This window comes from the organism of the source record quoted next, unplaced genomic scaffold (assembly GCF_019419815.1).
Source record: "Pyrus x bretschneideri cultivar Hongxiangsu unplaced genomic scaffold, Pyrus_bretschneideri_v1 Contig40, whole genome shotgun sequence".
NCBI lineage: Eukaryota > Viridiplantae > Streptophyta > Magnoliopsida > Rosales > Rosaceae > Pyrus > Pyrus x bretschneideri.
Genome location: NW_025999724.1, coordinates 1,758,895 through 1,774,369, shown reverse-complemented (window position 1 = coordinate 1,774,369; position 15,475 = coordinate 1,758,895). Strand labels below are relative to the sequence as shown.

Sequence of the window (15,475 nt, the reverse complement as noted above, 5' to 3'; positions counted from 1 at the left end):
ATTATAAACAGCAATCAACTCTTTATCCTTTACGTAAATATCCATTCACAGCTAAGAAATGGCACACTCAAGATATTAAATATGAGGTATGTAAAAGCCAATCTCATTATCTACACTTTCATACTTAGCTTGGATCACGTTAAGACTAGTCTTCAAGTCAACGATCTCCTAGCTAGTGGTCTCAAGTTGCAGAGAAGTGGGGGCAGAGATATTGGACCTCTTCAAAACGACTAGCTCATACTCCAACCTTTTGATCTTCTCGGCAAAAAAGTAAGCCTCAGCTGCCATAGTCGTTGCTCTCCTTGGTAACCTTGATATCCTCTTGGTCAAGGAGCATAGACTGGGCTGCCAAAATCATCGTTCTGCATCATGGCAAGTAGAGCAATCCTCATATACTGGGTCGTATGCTTCGCTAAAGAACTTAGGCAAACAACCCCTATGACGCCATCAATAAGTTTGGCACACGCATCCATGTCTTCAAGCAGATCGGGCTTCAAAAGCACACAAATCTCAGCAGACTCTCTAGAAACAGACTTGATGGATTTCTCGCAACTGCGCATGTGAGCGGTCTCCTATTGCTCAATAAGTGAATTAGTCACAGCAGTAAGAGGAGTAGGCCTTGGCACCACTTTAGCAATATAGTCCACCTTATTGCTATTTATAGTAGCAAGCCTCTATAAAGGCGAACCAAACTTAGCTCCTAACCCTCATAAGCAGTGGAGAAAGCCTCCAGCTTTTTCTTAATCGACATCTCTTTAGCAGGCAGGGAAGATTTCTTACTTCTACCTTCATTCTCAGCAGGCTTCACGACAATGATCGAACGGGCCAATGTATCCGCCTTGATCGACTTTATCTCCTTTCTCGAGGGTAGCCCACTTTTCTCCCGGTGAAGAGGAGTAAGCAGACAATGTCATTCACGGTACTCAACAGGGATACCTAAAGTGATATGCACCTTCTTCATTTTTGGAGAAGTCTTAAGAGTTGAGCCAAATTCCAAATCTACATAGACAGAGAAGGACAATCAACAAATTATAGAGCAGCTCAGCAATCATAGGGCAGCCTAAAAATTAACCTTGACCGCCCACGAGCTAGACCCTACGATTTATCTTTCTCGGCTTAACTAGATAGTAGAGAAGATAAGGAAAATTAAATTTTTGTTACCTCGGTACGATGCAGTGCGGTGCGGAGAAGACAAAAAAAAATCAATGAAAGATGGTACTTTGCATGGGCAAGCGAAGAAGAAAGCTAGGGGAGGGGGAACAAATATCATTTAGCTTTCTATCTTTCTTGTAGGGATAAATAATTGCCCTCCAAAGTTGATTTAATCCCCTACTTAAAGTAGGCTTAAATATGCTTTGACGGTGATTTACTTCCCTTTCCTATAAGAATCTAATTCCAAGCCAAAGTGGGAATCTACATCAAAATAGGAAACAATCTTATGTTTCCTAAAGTAAAGGAAAACTCTATATATGTTGCCCTTTCCTACAAGTAGCCCAACATGTGTCGGGGCATTTGTGGAGCAAAAAATAATCAAGAAAATTATGGAAGTGACACATGGATTTTTAGATTAAAATGACAAAATTACCTCGAGGCACACCGGGATTCCCACGCGTATGCAACGGACAATAACGGCTCAATCAAGGAAGTCAAAGGTGATCAAAATGGTATTTATTCAAATCCCTCTCATCACTCCTCATCAAATCCTTATTCAAAAGGTAACTCCCAAATTTCCTATTTAATTGAGGATTAATTGCTTGCAATTACTCACACAATTTCACCATATATGGCCGGCCACTGTTCGCCAAATAGGGCTGCCACTCCCCTATAAATAGTCATATTATCTCACTAGAAACCTAAGTCATTTGCTATCCACAAACTCCTAAGGTTATGCCTTTAGTGGCATTAGACTATGGACTTAGGATTAGATCTAAATATCCAACTTCCAATTGTGTCGACCAGTCAGCCATTATTAGCAACCGGTCAACCTTTATAGGCAATCGGTCGATTATTATTAGCAATCGGTTAGCCATTATTAGCGATTGGTCAACAATATCTGAATCCTTGAACAGAGAGTAATGTAGTTGAAAATCAGTCACTAGTTCATGCAGATAGGTGTTGCCCACTTGTTTTGATCCCTTCTCTCACTTACTTTTCACCCACTTTTGGTTCTTTTTGTGTTCCATTACTTGGAATCATGACTTGGGTCTTCAAAACATCTCCATATACCACTTGTTTCACCTCCCACTCTCCCTTAACCTAATTTTCTTTCCTCCTAAGATCTCTACACCTACAAACACATCTTTTAGATATTTTTTTAAGTTGATGGCTTGGAAGCCATTGAAAAATACGGAGCTTCAGTGCAGCTACCAAGAGATCAAAATAGAGATTGCTTTATCTCTATTTTGTTGTGTTCATCTAGATGGTAAGCATCAAGTTCTATAGCTCACTCATATGATAACTTTATCTAGAGTTTTGTTGGAACCAAAGTAGAGTGGAGTGGAAAATTTTGAGTCCGCCAATCCTCCAACAAGTAAATCTTGTAATAGTATCGAGAAGCCGAACATCGTCTCCTCTTGTCACCTATAAGGGAGAAGTCGGTATCTATAAGAAAACAGTCTAATAATCAAGTCAGTCTTTGTTCAAAATGATTACAGCACAAACATTGCGCTTGTTTATTGTTTCTCACTTGTTGACACGTGAATTACTTATTAAAGCTATTATGAATCTTTGTTGACATGTTGCCTTGCTTGACACATAGTTGTTGCTAAAACCACCGGGTCCTACATTGACGCATTAGTTTGGGTTCCTAGGTTGTTCATTGTGTATGTGATATTCACATACGATACAGCTGTGTCATCTTTTGTTAGTCCGTATTGGTTGACAAACTTAATCATTTATTCATGTTTTGTTACCACACTTATGTGTGCACCAATTGTTTGATGAAATGCCACAATGAAACATGGTTTAATATGATGCTAAGGCACAGTGGGGGCATTAGGAGGGAGGGGGAGCGAAATGTGCAGTCGCACATGCCCCCAAAATTTAAGGGGCCCTCAAAAATTTTGTCATCTAATATTATGTAATAATGTTCTATGTTTAAAACATTGTTTTTGTTAGCACTTTAAAATCTCAGTGTGCACTCTTTATAAGAGTAATTTTTCCTTTCTAAATATAAAAATTTAGAGTACAATGAGATAATTTTGAGGGTCGATAATAACACCATGAAAAAATAACGTTTTTTCAATTTTATTATATAATAATGTGTTATATTCAAGTGAAACTTTAAAGTTAGAGTCTGGAAGTTTATTTTTCAAGTTTGGTTGCCAAGATTGTACTGTTTTTTGATTATTTAGTGAATGTTATATTTGTCACTCTTTTTACTAATAATTACTGACATTTGTAAATTTGCAATTAGTGAGTGCTAAAGTTTATTTTGATTTAAGTGATTGTTTTCTAGCATCAATACATTATTCTACATTTTTTAAAATATATTAAAAAGGGGCCTTTTATGAATTTCGCACCGAACCTCCGAAATTTCAGAAACGGTCATGCTGAGGCACTTAGCTGTTGCTAGATCTTTTGGCTTCTAGATATAATCACACATATTCACCTCCTTAGACCAACTCCAATGGTGAGCTAAAAGCCAAATTACCCCACAAAATTTCTCCCCAAACCCACTCCAACCCAAGGGGAAATTTTGGGCTAAATACTAAATGCTAAATATTTTTCATTTCCCACCAAGTTTATTATTATTTTTCTTTTACTCAACGATATTCTACTCCAATGGGATAAATGGTATTATACCCTATGAGAAGGAGATTAGGCTAGCTCCAAAGGGGTCAGCCACTAACTAGGTAGCAAACTCAATACAAATATAATATGTTATCGCCCTCTATGTGAATCGAACCTGAAACCACTGACGTGGAAGTAAAAAGTAGTACCATTAGACCATAATACTAGTTGGCATTTAAAATTTTATAATGTACACCAAAATCACAAATGTGATAAGTTGTGAGACCAATTAAATTCTCTGAGCTAAGTTATATTGAATGAATAAAATCCAATGGGAAACGCTTTCCATAAAATGGTATATAAAAGATTAAAGAAAAATGAACCTAGGCCAAGTAAAAGCAATGCACATAAAAACATCAATACACATACGATGTGTTTCAAAATCAAACAAAATAACATATAGAATGTATTTTTTTTTTTCACTTAAAAGATAATGTTTATAAGAAAATAGTTCAACAAACAACTAAAATACCAAAATATTAAGCCAAAGGGAAACAAATTTACAAGCCCAATACACAAAATTAATGCAAACAAAAAGACGCACCAACACTTACAAAGTGAAGGAAAATAAGTATAAAAATCTTGTCTTGATTTATTTCAGACAACAAGCTATGATGCTTTACCATAGTGGTGGAAATTAATAATACCTATGTACTTTAGTATGATTTCGTGCCCTCACTAATCCCCCCTCCTCACCCAAAACATTTAAATTTCACCGACTAACGCTATTGATTGTAAAAATAAAAAATAAAAAAATCGATGTGCATATATTAAAAAAAAAAAAATCAACTTTAGATTAAGAGGAATTGAGATAGAGATTACCCTCGATGACTATTTTTGATTCAATAATCAAAGTGTTACCTTTGATGAAAAGGCCTTCATTGGCAAACTCCTCGTTTATAATGGAATGAAGATGAGAAAATCTGATAGAGGATTTAGTACCACCAAAATCTCATTTAGCCTACCAACCTCAATTGTTTATCTCTTTGTTCGTTCGCTCATTAGAAAACCCTAATGAGAGAGGAAGAGAGAGATAAAGTTACTTATATAGTCACATGTGTGAAATTTCCACAAAATCCTTCCCATATATGATCATTTAGTATTAGTGGGCCTACTACGCTATTTTTAGATTGAAGTTTTCATATAGCTTAAGTCACAAACTTAATGGGTTCAAGCCCAAAGTGCCTAAAATCTAAAATTATTTTAAGGCCCGCAATAAGAGCAATTCCACTCATTTGGATGATAATTGCCTGGGTTTTTGGACAATTTGCAATTATTGCCTTATTGAACAGTAATCGCCTAAGGGCATCTCCAATCCTAAAAATAAATCACCTGGTCAATTAGTATTGAAAATCGATTTTAACAAAAAAACTAATAAAAAATATTATATTATTATTATCATAAATATCTTATTTTCTTAAAAGTGATCATCACTCTAGAGAACTCTTGTGTCCCACTTTCTCTCTCCCTTTCTATCTCCTCATCTTCTTCTCCCATCCTTTTCTCCCTCACCTCTACTTCCCATCCCATATAAAACTTAATCACCCAATTTATCCACAAGATGCCTTGCATACCCATCTATGACTTGTCGAAGAATAAAGGGTTTGGTCAAGATCATTGTCTTCAACAAGAGGAATCTTGCAGCAGCTCGTCGTCTTCAGCTGGAAAGAACAACGACTTGTCTGATGGGTCATCGAAGGGGAGAAATCTGACGTCGTATATGAGTTTCCAAAGCTTGGGTCATCTTTAGTTGAAAGGAAGGTCATCGAGGGGGAGAAATCCAGTGTCCAAAAAGTATTTGACAGGATTGACGTCAAATTCACTGAGGCGCTAAGGCGGGGCAGGAATGGCCCGAATTCTTGATCTGTGGGTGTAGAGCCCAATGGATGGCCCAACTGATATTTATCTTCACTTGTAAGTAGGGGTGTATAAACCACTGGATAGCCCGATTGATATTTTTATTTTCACTTATAAGTAAAAGATCGAATTTTGCAAACAATTTATCTTTACCTCTTTAGTGTAGGTATATATTGTTGTATAAAAAATTTCAGAAACAATCGTTGCTCTTTTATCTCTAGGAACCTGAAAATGTAGTAGATTGGTACTAGGCCTTTGAAAACCAAGGTTTGCATAACTTAATAGGCTTATCCTTCACATTAGGCCGTCTCCAACTAAAGGAGGGCTAGAAGGATATTTTTATTTTCACTTGTAAGTAAAAGATCGAATTTCGCAAACAATTTATCTTTACCTCTTTAGTGTAGGTATATATTGTTGTATAAAAAATTTCAGAAACAATCGTTGCTCTTTTTATCTCTAGGAACCTGAAAATGTAGTAGATTGGTACTAGGCCTTTGAAAACCAAGGTTTGCATAACTTGATAGGCTTATCCTTCACATTAGGCCGTCTCCAACCGAAGGAGGGCCAGATGGCTCCTTTTAGCCCTATAGCCCTCCAAGAAATTAATATTTTAATAAACAATGCAGGGCCATATTTCTTACCATTTCCAACCGAGAGGCTAGAGGGTCATATGCCAAATATAGCCCTGTGACAAAAAATCATCTCCAACCGAGGGTAATAGGTCCAAACATAATTTATTATTTAAATTTAAAAACTACAACAACTTAAATTTAAAAACTACAACTTAATTTAAAAATGTTGTTTAAGTTTCATGTTGTTAAATGTTTTTTTTTGTTTAATGTTATTTAATGTTATTAATATTGTTGAATGTTGTTTCATGTTACGTAATGTTGTTTAATGGTTTAGGAAGTTATAGGAAAAAAAATAGAATTTTAAAGTTAAAAAAAAATTGTAAAAAAAAAATAAAAATTCAAATATAACGGCTAGCTAACATCAGCTAGTAGCCGTTGCATTCAAAATTCGGCTCCCGGGGCTAGTTGGCTGGGTTGGGCAAGCCAGTTAGCCCTTTTCTCCTTTTTTGGCCCGATGGGGCCCACGAGCTCTTTACGCTAGCCTTCGGTTAGAGACGGTTTTCGTGTCATTTCAAGTTATTTTTGACCCTCTGGCCAGATTGGTTGGAGATGGCCTGACTAGGTTGGGCTTTAGGGTCAGACCTATGCAAGAGAATTGACCAAACGACATGTTTCAAAAACGTTGCCACCCTATACCTATAACAATATCTTCCCCCCAAAAACTCTTCGGAAAATCTCTACCTCTCTCTCTCTGGCTACTAGCTCAGGGTGCAACTTTGCTCACCTCTAAGGTGAGGGCAATCAATGAGGGGCAAGCGGCCCGTTCGAAAACCGACCGAAAAAGCAAAACCAAAAAATCCAAACTGAAAAAAAAAAATTTGAACCGAACCGAAACATGTTGATTTTGCCCATGAGAGGCTGAAATGCCTCTGTGATAGCGAGTCTTTCTGACTCTCGAAAATTATGGATAACCATGACTTGTCAGTAGTTGTTCCTTTTTTTTTAAATTAAAAAAAAAATTGTTGATTCTGTTTTAAGTTTCAAAAAATTGTTGATTCTGTTTTAAGTTTCAGAGGTTCAAAAACCAAACCGAATTATTGAAAACAACCGTTGTGCAACAAACAGCGTGTTCGAGTACGACGTCGTATGGTAACCCTAATGTAACCCGCCCTAATTTGAGAATTCCTTCAGAACTCCAAACCACTCGCCTCCTTTGCTCATCCAGAACTCCAGAGTCCAAACCACTTTCTCTCTCTTCAGTCTTCACTGCTGCAGCCTGCCACAATGCCACTCGCCGTCGCGGCCTTCGCCCTAAACCCTTTCTTATTCGCGACTTCCTCCAACTAACGTTCAGAAACCGCTCGCCGCTCGCAGTTTTCGGATTTCAGTCCGCCTTCGCTCGATTCGTCGCTGGCTTCTCCGTAATTCTTCCGTTCTTCTTCTTCGCCCTTTGCTCTGCTCCTCCGCCGCCCTCTGCAGTCTTCTCCCACCCACAACACACTCTCTGTTTATATCTCTCTGTCAGAAGGCTTCTACCAGTTTCCATTGGCTCTCAACGATTCTCAGAAGCAAAATTTCAGTTTCCCTCTCAAGCTCTTCGACATTACACAGGTATTCAGTTTACCCCCTTAACTTTCTGTTTGGATGTCGAGAAAATCACGGAAAAGATGCAAAATTGTCAAAATTGAGATGGATATGATGGTGAAATAGTAAAAGGTTTGAGCAGGAATTTTGTGACGGCAGAAAACGCTGCGAAAAAAAAAATCCGAAGAGGGCCCCAAGTCCTTGCTAAAGATTTTGCACTGTGACTTTCGCAACCTCTTCGAAATTGAACTTGAAAACTGGGGTTTGATCTGGTATCAGCCTCAGTGGATGGGTCGTATGAAAAGGCGTGGGGTTACATTCTAATATTGAATGCCAGCCTAGACTGCTCCCAACATTTTAATAGTTGCTAGTACGCTAGTTGCTATCTGCCGTCACGAAGTTCCTGCATTGATCAAAGATCTTTCTGCTGATCCATCTATGCGAATGTGATATGATTGTGGCGGATTTGCTGTTATTTGTATCGGTCTAGATTTGAAGTTTTGATTCTTTGTTGTGGTTGAAAAATTGGGGAAAAGGTTTGGGATTTATGAGTTATGGAAAATGCTTTAGAACCCAATTTTTTTCTTTGAAATTTGGCGGTATGGGGTCGAGCCAGTGTATGTTTGATTTGATTGTATGAGCTTTAACTTGTTGGTTGTATGATTGAATCTGTAGGTTGTGTTTTCTTGTTTTCAGATTGCAGTTAACTCTAGTGTTTCCGATGGCAGTGTTGATATTGTGCATTTAAAACAAATCTTTTGTGCGTATTATCTTATTGTAAGTGAATGGTGCATGGTTTTTATGTGATGGGTTGCCAAGTTTGTGCGGTTTTGGTCGTTTGGATGCCAGCATTTCCTTTCTATGAGAGGTTTTATGATGTTTGGTATTAAATTTTGCCTCGAGTTGATGATTATCTTGTTTTCATCTTGGTCAATTAGGGTATCCCCTTGTTGATGTGTTTAGCTATTTATTTTTCATATGCGTAGCTGCGCGTTCTCTTCTGGTAGCAAGAGTCCATTTAATCACGTTCTTTTCCTTGTCTTCCATTTTGATTGTTGAAGAGTCTCTGCTGGAGTGTCTGTTTCTAGAGCTACCAAGATTCTATTTGTCTCCTCCTCCACAGTTTATCGCCTTTTTTTTCACCTTGAAGCCATTTGCTACATTCAGATTTGATTCCCGCATCAATTGTGCACAAACACGTCACATGAAGGTATAGACATTACTGTTTGGTTCAACATGGCCTTCGCATCGTGTTCTAAAGGTTGATGTGATTACTTGTTCATTTGAGTGTTTGACCTTATTTTTCGAGTTAACTCTGTGCAAAGTATTGCGTGTTGTGCCTTGTTTAGGAGGCGGTCTAGCCGGGATCAACCCGTACATCGTCTGAATCAGTTTATGACTCAGGTATTCAAGTTCTGGAAAAGAAAAGAACACAATAGTGTGAAATGAAATTTGAGCAATCTCAGCTCTGGCAGCATCCTTTGGCATGCTCTGAATTGTGTAAAATAGTAAAGAAATGTCAGTTTTCATGGGCTGCAAACGTTGTACCTAGAGTGATATGTAGCGCTTATTTAATAAAAAAAAGAGGCCAGTGTTGTTTTGATATCTGAAATATTCAAGATAATGACACTGCATTTGCTTGTTCTTTTCTAAAGATGACGATGTATCAGCGGACGCGACACACAAGCTCTCTCTCATACGGAAAATAAATGGATGAGATTGAAAATAGAAGATCTAACATTTTTAGAAATTAAATCTATGGCTAAAACACGAGTCACTGAGTGCTACATTGCATTGAAGTTGGACTCCAAATGAAGTATATCTATCGTTTAGAGTTTCAAATGCGTAGGTTTTGAGCAAGTGATTTGAAAAAAGAAAGGGTTACCTATGAGAATTATTATTGGTACTTCTTTTACATCTAGTAAGTTTAAAGCGCACAATTATATTTTTAGAGTGTCAATAACAGTTATCGTTCTTGGTCTGGTAGTATTTCTCTTCACCTAGAAATGAGAGGTCTTAAGCTCAAATCTAGTGGATGGTGAATTTCTAGGTCTTAGGCTCAAATCTAATGTATAACGTATTTAATAACAAATTAGGTTGTTTATTATATGACTTAGCCGCACTTTCTCTTCTCGTTGTGTAAAAATATTATCGATGTAATAAAAATAAAAATAAAACAGTTACTGTTCTTATTTGGGCCGTGTTTATCATGCCGATTTTAACCTATGCATTCATTTGAATGAAACTGATTAAATTAATTTAATTAGTTGATTGTTTATTTTCACGTATATATTTTTAATAATTAAAAAATATTAAAAAATTCAGGAAAAAAAAAAAAAAAAAAACTTTTCCACCTTAAATAAATATGAGTGTTGAATTAATAGAGCTTCTAAAATGGAAAAGTGGCGCCGACCACAGACGAGGGATATACATTCACAAAAAGTTCACCGAAGAATGAGTATATGGTTCCAATCAGGATCATGAATCATCACTCCCACCTCTTTTGCTTTCATGACTTTGTAGTTTGCTTGAAAATAAATCATACGTTAAAATATAAATGAACGATAAATAGAGAGTATAATTTAAGGTCAAAAGTCATAAAAAGTTGCTTATAAAGGCTTCAATTTCGTCACGTTTATCATTGTGGTTTACTTCTAATACCAATTTGGTCTATCTATTGTTCAATTTTCTTCAACTTGTCTAACTGGGTCCATGCTTCACGTGTAGGGGCATTATAATCTTATCGTACTCAATTTCACTTAATAGTTGGAAGATGCAAGCTCAAGTTTTAGAACATGATATTTTGGGTAAGATTAGGCACTTGCAACCAAGTTTTTTTCGAGTTTGTTTGGAGTGAAATTAGAGTTTACTCCAATTAGTCAAGTGAGATTGTACACAAAATGATTATACATGGGCAAAACTTGTATGCCAATTTAAAATTAATGTTACAAGTAATGGCATGTTTGGTTACTTCTATAAAAACACTTATCTTCATAACCATTTTTTTCAGGAAGCACTTGAATTTCTAAATTCTAAGTTTTTATACCAAACGTAGACAGAAAACATTTTTAGACCTTCCAACAGTAATCTCATATAATTCCTATCATGACAATTTAAATAAAGCACATGTTATAATATGAATGGGTTTCAAGATCGTGTTAATATCAAAAAAAATTTATTTGTTTGGCATTCGAAAAATAAAAATTTTACATATGACTGAATCCGTGACACCACATTTTTTATCAATCTCATTTTCGGATACTACCGTCCAATGATGTAGCTTATTTTGGCGTGTGAAACACTAAGTAATAAAGAAATGGTTGACAAAATATTCTCGTAAAGAAGTTATAATTTAACTTAAGACGTGTTCTTTTTTCTAATTTTTCAATAAAGTACAGAAAACAAATCAAATGACCGCCCCACTCAAATTGTTTAAGTGCCCACTAGTTGACCTAACCATATAATTTGGGTTTTAGTGTTGCAAACTGCATCATCTTTTCCACTGGGTTTCAATAATTTCCAAAATTAAATAAATAAAAAACATACAAGGAGATTCCATATATATATATATATATCGGCCATTTAATAGAAGGAAATGGAAATTAGTTGTATGGCCCATATCACATTGAACTTCAACGATCTGAACCGTCTATTTTATAAGCCTTAATTCATAGATCATCCTTGCAAAAATTTGTTTCAATCCGAAACTATTTGCATATTTAATTGTTACGGTGATTTAACGCTTTTTAGAACAAAGTATTCGTCAATTTTATTGAACTCAAGTTGATGTCTCAAATATTTTTGATTTGGCTAATATTTTGCAAGGATGATATGTGAGGTGCAACTTGAAAAAATAAACAGTTTGAATCGTTGAAATTCGATGTGATGTGCGCCCCACCACTAATCCCTAATTTTATTTTTTTTAAATGAAAATTCCTTTCCTTAGACCATCTCCAACCCTTGGGCTAAAACCTAAATTTTTTAGCCCAGAAACAGTTTTTCTGCTCCAACCCTTCTGACCTAAATTTGTTAGCCTGAGATTATTAAAGAATAAATTTAGGCTAATTTTTTCTTTTATAGTAATTTAAAAAAAAATTATGTACACTATCCTAATTTTATTTTATGAACATTTTAACTTAAAATATTTAAATTCCGATAAATATTGAAAAATCACTCAATTTGGGTGAATTTTGAGTTAAATAATTTTTTTAAATTATTTTAGCCATTGGATTTAAATTTGGGCCGTTAAATTTTTTTTTTTTTTTTACTTTTAGATTTGATTATATTCGATCTTAGCGTTGAATTCAATAAATCTTAGGAGACATGCCCATGCGGGTGAGGTCCCGCTGGTGGTGCTCACACCATTTTCTGAGCTAAATCCTGGGGAAATTTGGCTTTTAGCTTTTAGCCCACATATTTAGCATGAATTGGGTTGGGTTTTGGGGTGGAATAAAAACTAAAAATAGCATTTAGCCCAAAGTTGGGTTTGGTCTTCAAGGTTATATATATATCGCATTTTATGATATGCATGTGTAATTTGAACCACATTATTATTAAGCAATGTAAGGTTAAGTCTATTCCTCTTATTAGTGTAGATAATATTATTTGTTTAAATAAATAAAAAAGAAGAAAAAAAAGAAAAGAGAGAATCAATGTCGTGGGAGAAGAGCAAGCAACAAAAATGCTTGAGATGAAAATAGTTTTATATTCTTCATTATATTAATTTGTTATTAAATTATCATTTGAAAAAAAATATCTTGAGAAGTAAGTTGTACTGAAAAATGCTAGGCTTATGCCATTTATGGTACAATAGCCACGTCATCGTCGACTAAACCGTCTGAGTGAGTGATTTTTAATTTATGTTCGTTGGAAGAAGTAAATTAAAAGAGAACAAAAACAAAAACAAACAAAAAAAGTAGAAGAAGCATGCGAAAATCACTATTACTCTTTCTGTTGAATAATTATAGTATAGACTTGCATATTTCACTTTGTCTACTTCGGATTGTTTTGAGCAAGCTAAGGTAAACATGATTTTATTCAAGCACCCTAGCTCGTTGAGAATTTTTGCTAATTAAATGGATTTGACTATGCATCTTTTTACTGTATCTTGCTTAATGATTATTAATAAAAAAAATTTCCTCGTACCGTAGAGGTTCTCTAAAATCAATTATAAGTATATATAGACTGAACAAATTTTCTTGTCAAGGAAAGAAATACTATACTAATCTTTGTTAAAAAAAAGAGGTCTAAATCTTGTGGAAAATGATTAGTAGGTATAAGGAAAGTACACCACATGGTTCGTTTACAATTTTTTTGGTAACAAAAAATAATGCTGGAAAATTATGAACCATTCAAACAACGAAGAGAATTCGGTCATCTTCAATTAAAATGGCTAAATATAGGCACATTTTTTTTCGTTGATTTGAGAATGTATTCATGTCAAGTTTAATCGGAGAAATTTACTAATGTTATTAAGTCTAATATCTTCTTCTTCTTTTTTTTTTTTTTTTTTTTTTTCTTTCCTTTTGTGTTGCTTTGAATAATGTTTTGGATACACACACACACACACACACACAAAATATATTGAAGAGTAATAATTTAAATTTTAATATTTTTAATCTCACAAATTATTTATTTAAATCTCTTTAATATAAACACAAATTTTAATTTTTAATTCAAAAAATATAGTAACCTACATAGAAATATCAAGGTTCTATGATACCTTAAAATGCGCATGACTTGTAAGTGAGAGATTTTAGGTTTGATTCTCGCTGAAGGTGAATTTAAACCATATTATTGCTAGCATATTATGAGGCTTAACCCACTTTCACATTCCCAATGAGATTTCATTAGTATTTCCGGCCATCTGAAATCAACTCAACTCAACTCCCCCCAATTAATTATTTATTAACAACCATCAATACAAACCCAAATCTTTTACCAACACAATACAATTGAACGGACTTAATTTAATTCAATACGGGCGCTCAATTGTAAATTTTTTTTAGTGTAGTTATCACATTATACGTAATGATATTATGATGTGTGTGTTGAATTATTATATTATAACCATTTAGTATTATGATACAGTGGTATTCATTTTCACTGGTAAGTGGTAAGTCGGAGGTCTCAAGTTTGATTCTCGCCAAAGGCAAATTTAAACCACATTATTGCTAGCCCATTGTGAGGCTTAACTCACTTTCCCACCCCCTTTAGTATAGATATATTGTTCATTAAAAAAAATATATTATAGCCTAGTTCCATACAATATTGACCTCGTTGCTCAATAATTTTATATACCATGTCAATTAACAACACTGTGATGGCGCAACTGTAACACTAAAAGAAAATAAAATTTCGAATTTGAGGATTCAAACAATTCGAAGGTCTAGTCCGAGTTGGAGCATCTCCAATGAGAGCTTTATCTTCCTTGAGGCTACCACATTTGTTGCTTCAATGAAAAATTTCATCCCCAATGGGCTGAAAAATGGAGCTACATTTGTTACATGGGCTAGTAACTTCAATCCTTGAGTAACAAAGAGTTAGACTACATCTAGTCTCAAAAAGTGGGGGATCCACGCCAAATTGAGGGCCCAATCTTTTATTTATTTATTTTTATTTTATATATTGTAGAAATGGGTGAGCTCCATTTTTAATTCCAAAACTTGATTTTAAGAGTTTATTTTTCAACTGTTTAGGATTTTAAGGATTTATTTTCAACCGTTTGTTTGATTAAGAAAACATATACAAACAACGACTATTTTTTGTGTGATTGATTAGAAAAAAATGTTGTGCTTTGTGTTTTAATTTTCTAGATTATAAGCCTATCCAATGGTTGTTATGAAATGAAAATCTTGTTTGATTTCGGAGAACTTGTCAATCAGAGAAACAACATCCATTGGTTGTTATGAAATGAAATCTTATCCTGTTTGATTTCATAGAAATAAACAAACGAATGAGATTGAGATAAGAAAGCCTACAACAGTGCATAAATGTTGAAATCTAACTTTGTCAGAATTTGAATTTTTTTAGGTTAAAAAATTCATAAATTAAAATTTAAGATAGCGCTCCAAAAATCAAGTTAAGAAAAATTAAGACAAAAATAAATTTACTGTGCAATCAAATTACAACAAAATAAAATATATTAGCTCCATATAGAGCCTCAAAGATATAAAGCCCTTTATTGGGAGAAATTTTCTTTTAGAGCCTTAAAGATTTCTTGGAGCTCTAAATTGAGTTATATCCACCACTTTTCTAGTTCCATATAGAGTCCCTCATTGAAACGCTCTTACAAACCAAAACATGATTCTCAATAATTTTATATACCATATCAATCAACAACATTATATGACGGTGCAACTGTAATACCCAAAGAAAATCAAATTTCAAACATGAGGATCCAAACAATTCAAAGGTCTAGTCCAAGTTACAAACCAAAACATGATTCTCAAGGACTGGAGTGGTGGCTTACTCGAGACGTTCATTCATATATGTCTGGTTGTCTTGTATGTGAACTATTTTGGTACTTTTTCTTTAACCTAGAGACGTATACATGATTAATATTTTTTTTTTAATTTTTTTTATATCATTTCATTACTTTTTTGGCTCCACCCCTAAAACATTCATTAAAAAAAAAAATTGGATCAGTTAGCAGATTCGTCACGGCGATC

At 34.7% G+C, this 15,475-nt stretch overlaps 1 protein-coding gene across 1 annotated transcript; it reads left to right on the top strand.

Moving 5' to 3' along the window:
* The first annotated feature begins 7,184 nt into the window (after window positions 1-7,184).
* On the top strand, window positions 7,185-10,141 carry LOC125469045. The gene is made up of 4 exons (XM_048565939.1): window positions 7,185-7,201; window positions 7,297-7,832; window positions 8,867-9,015; window positions 9,155-10,141. The coding sequence occupies exons 1-4, from the start codon at window positions 7,185-7,187 to the stop codon at window positions 9,164-9,166; spliced, it is 714 nt and encodes a 237-aa protein (XP_048421896.1). The 3' UTR covers window positions 9,167-10,141.
* The last annotated feature ends 5,334 nt before the right edge of the window (window positions 10,142-15,475 follow it).

Coding starts and splice junctions, on each gene's coding strand:
- LOC125469045 (XM_048565939.1), top strand. Junction 7,833..8,866: donor AGCTCTTCGACATTACACAG/GTATTCAGTTTA, acceptor TGATTGTTGAAG/AGTCTCTGCTGGAGTGTCTG.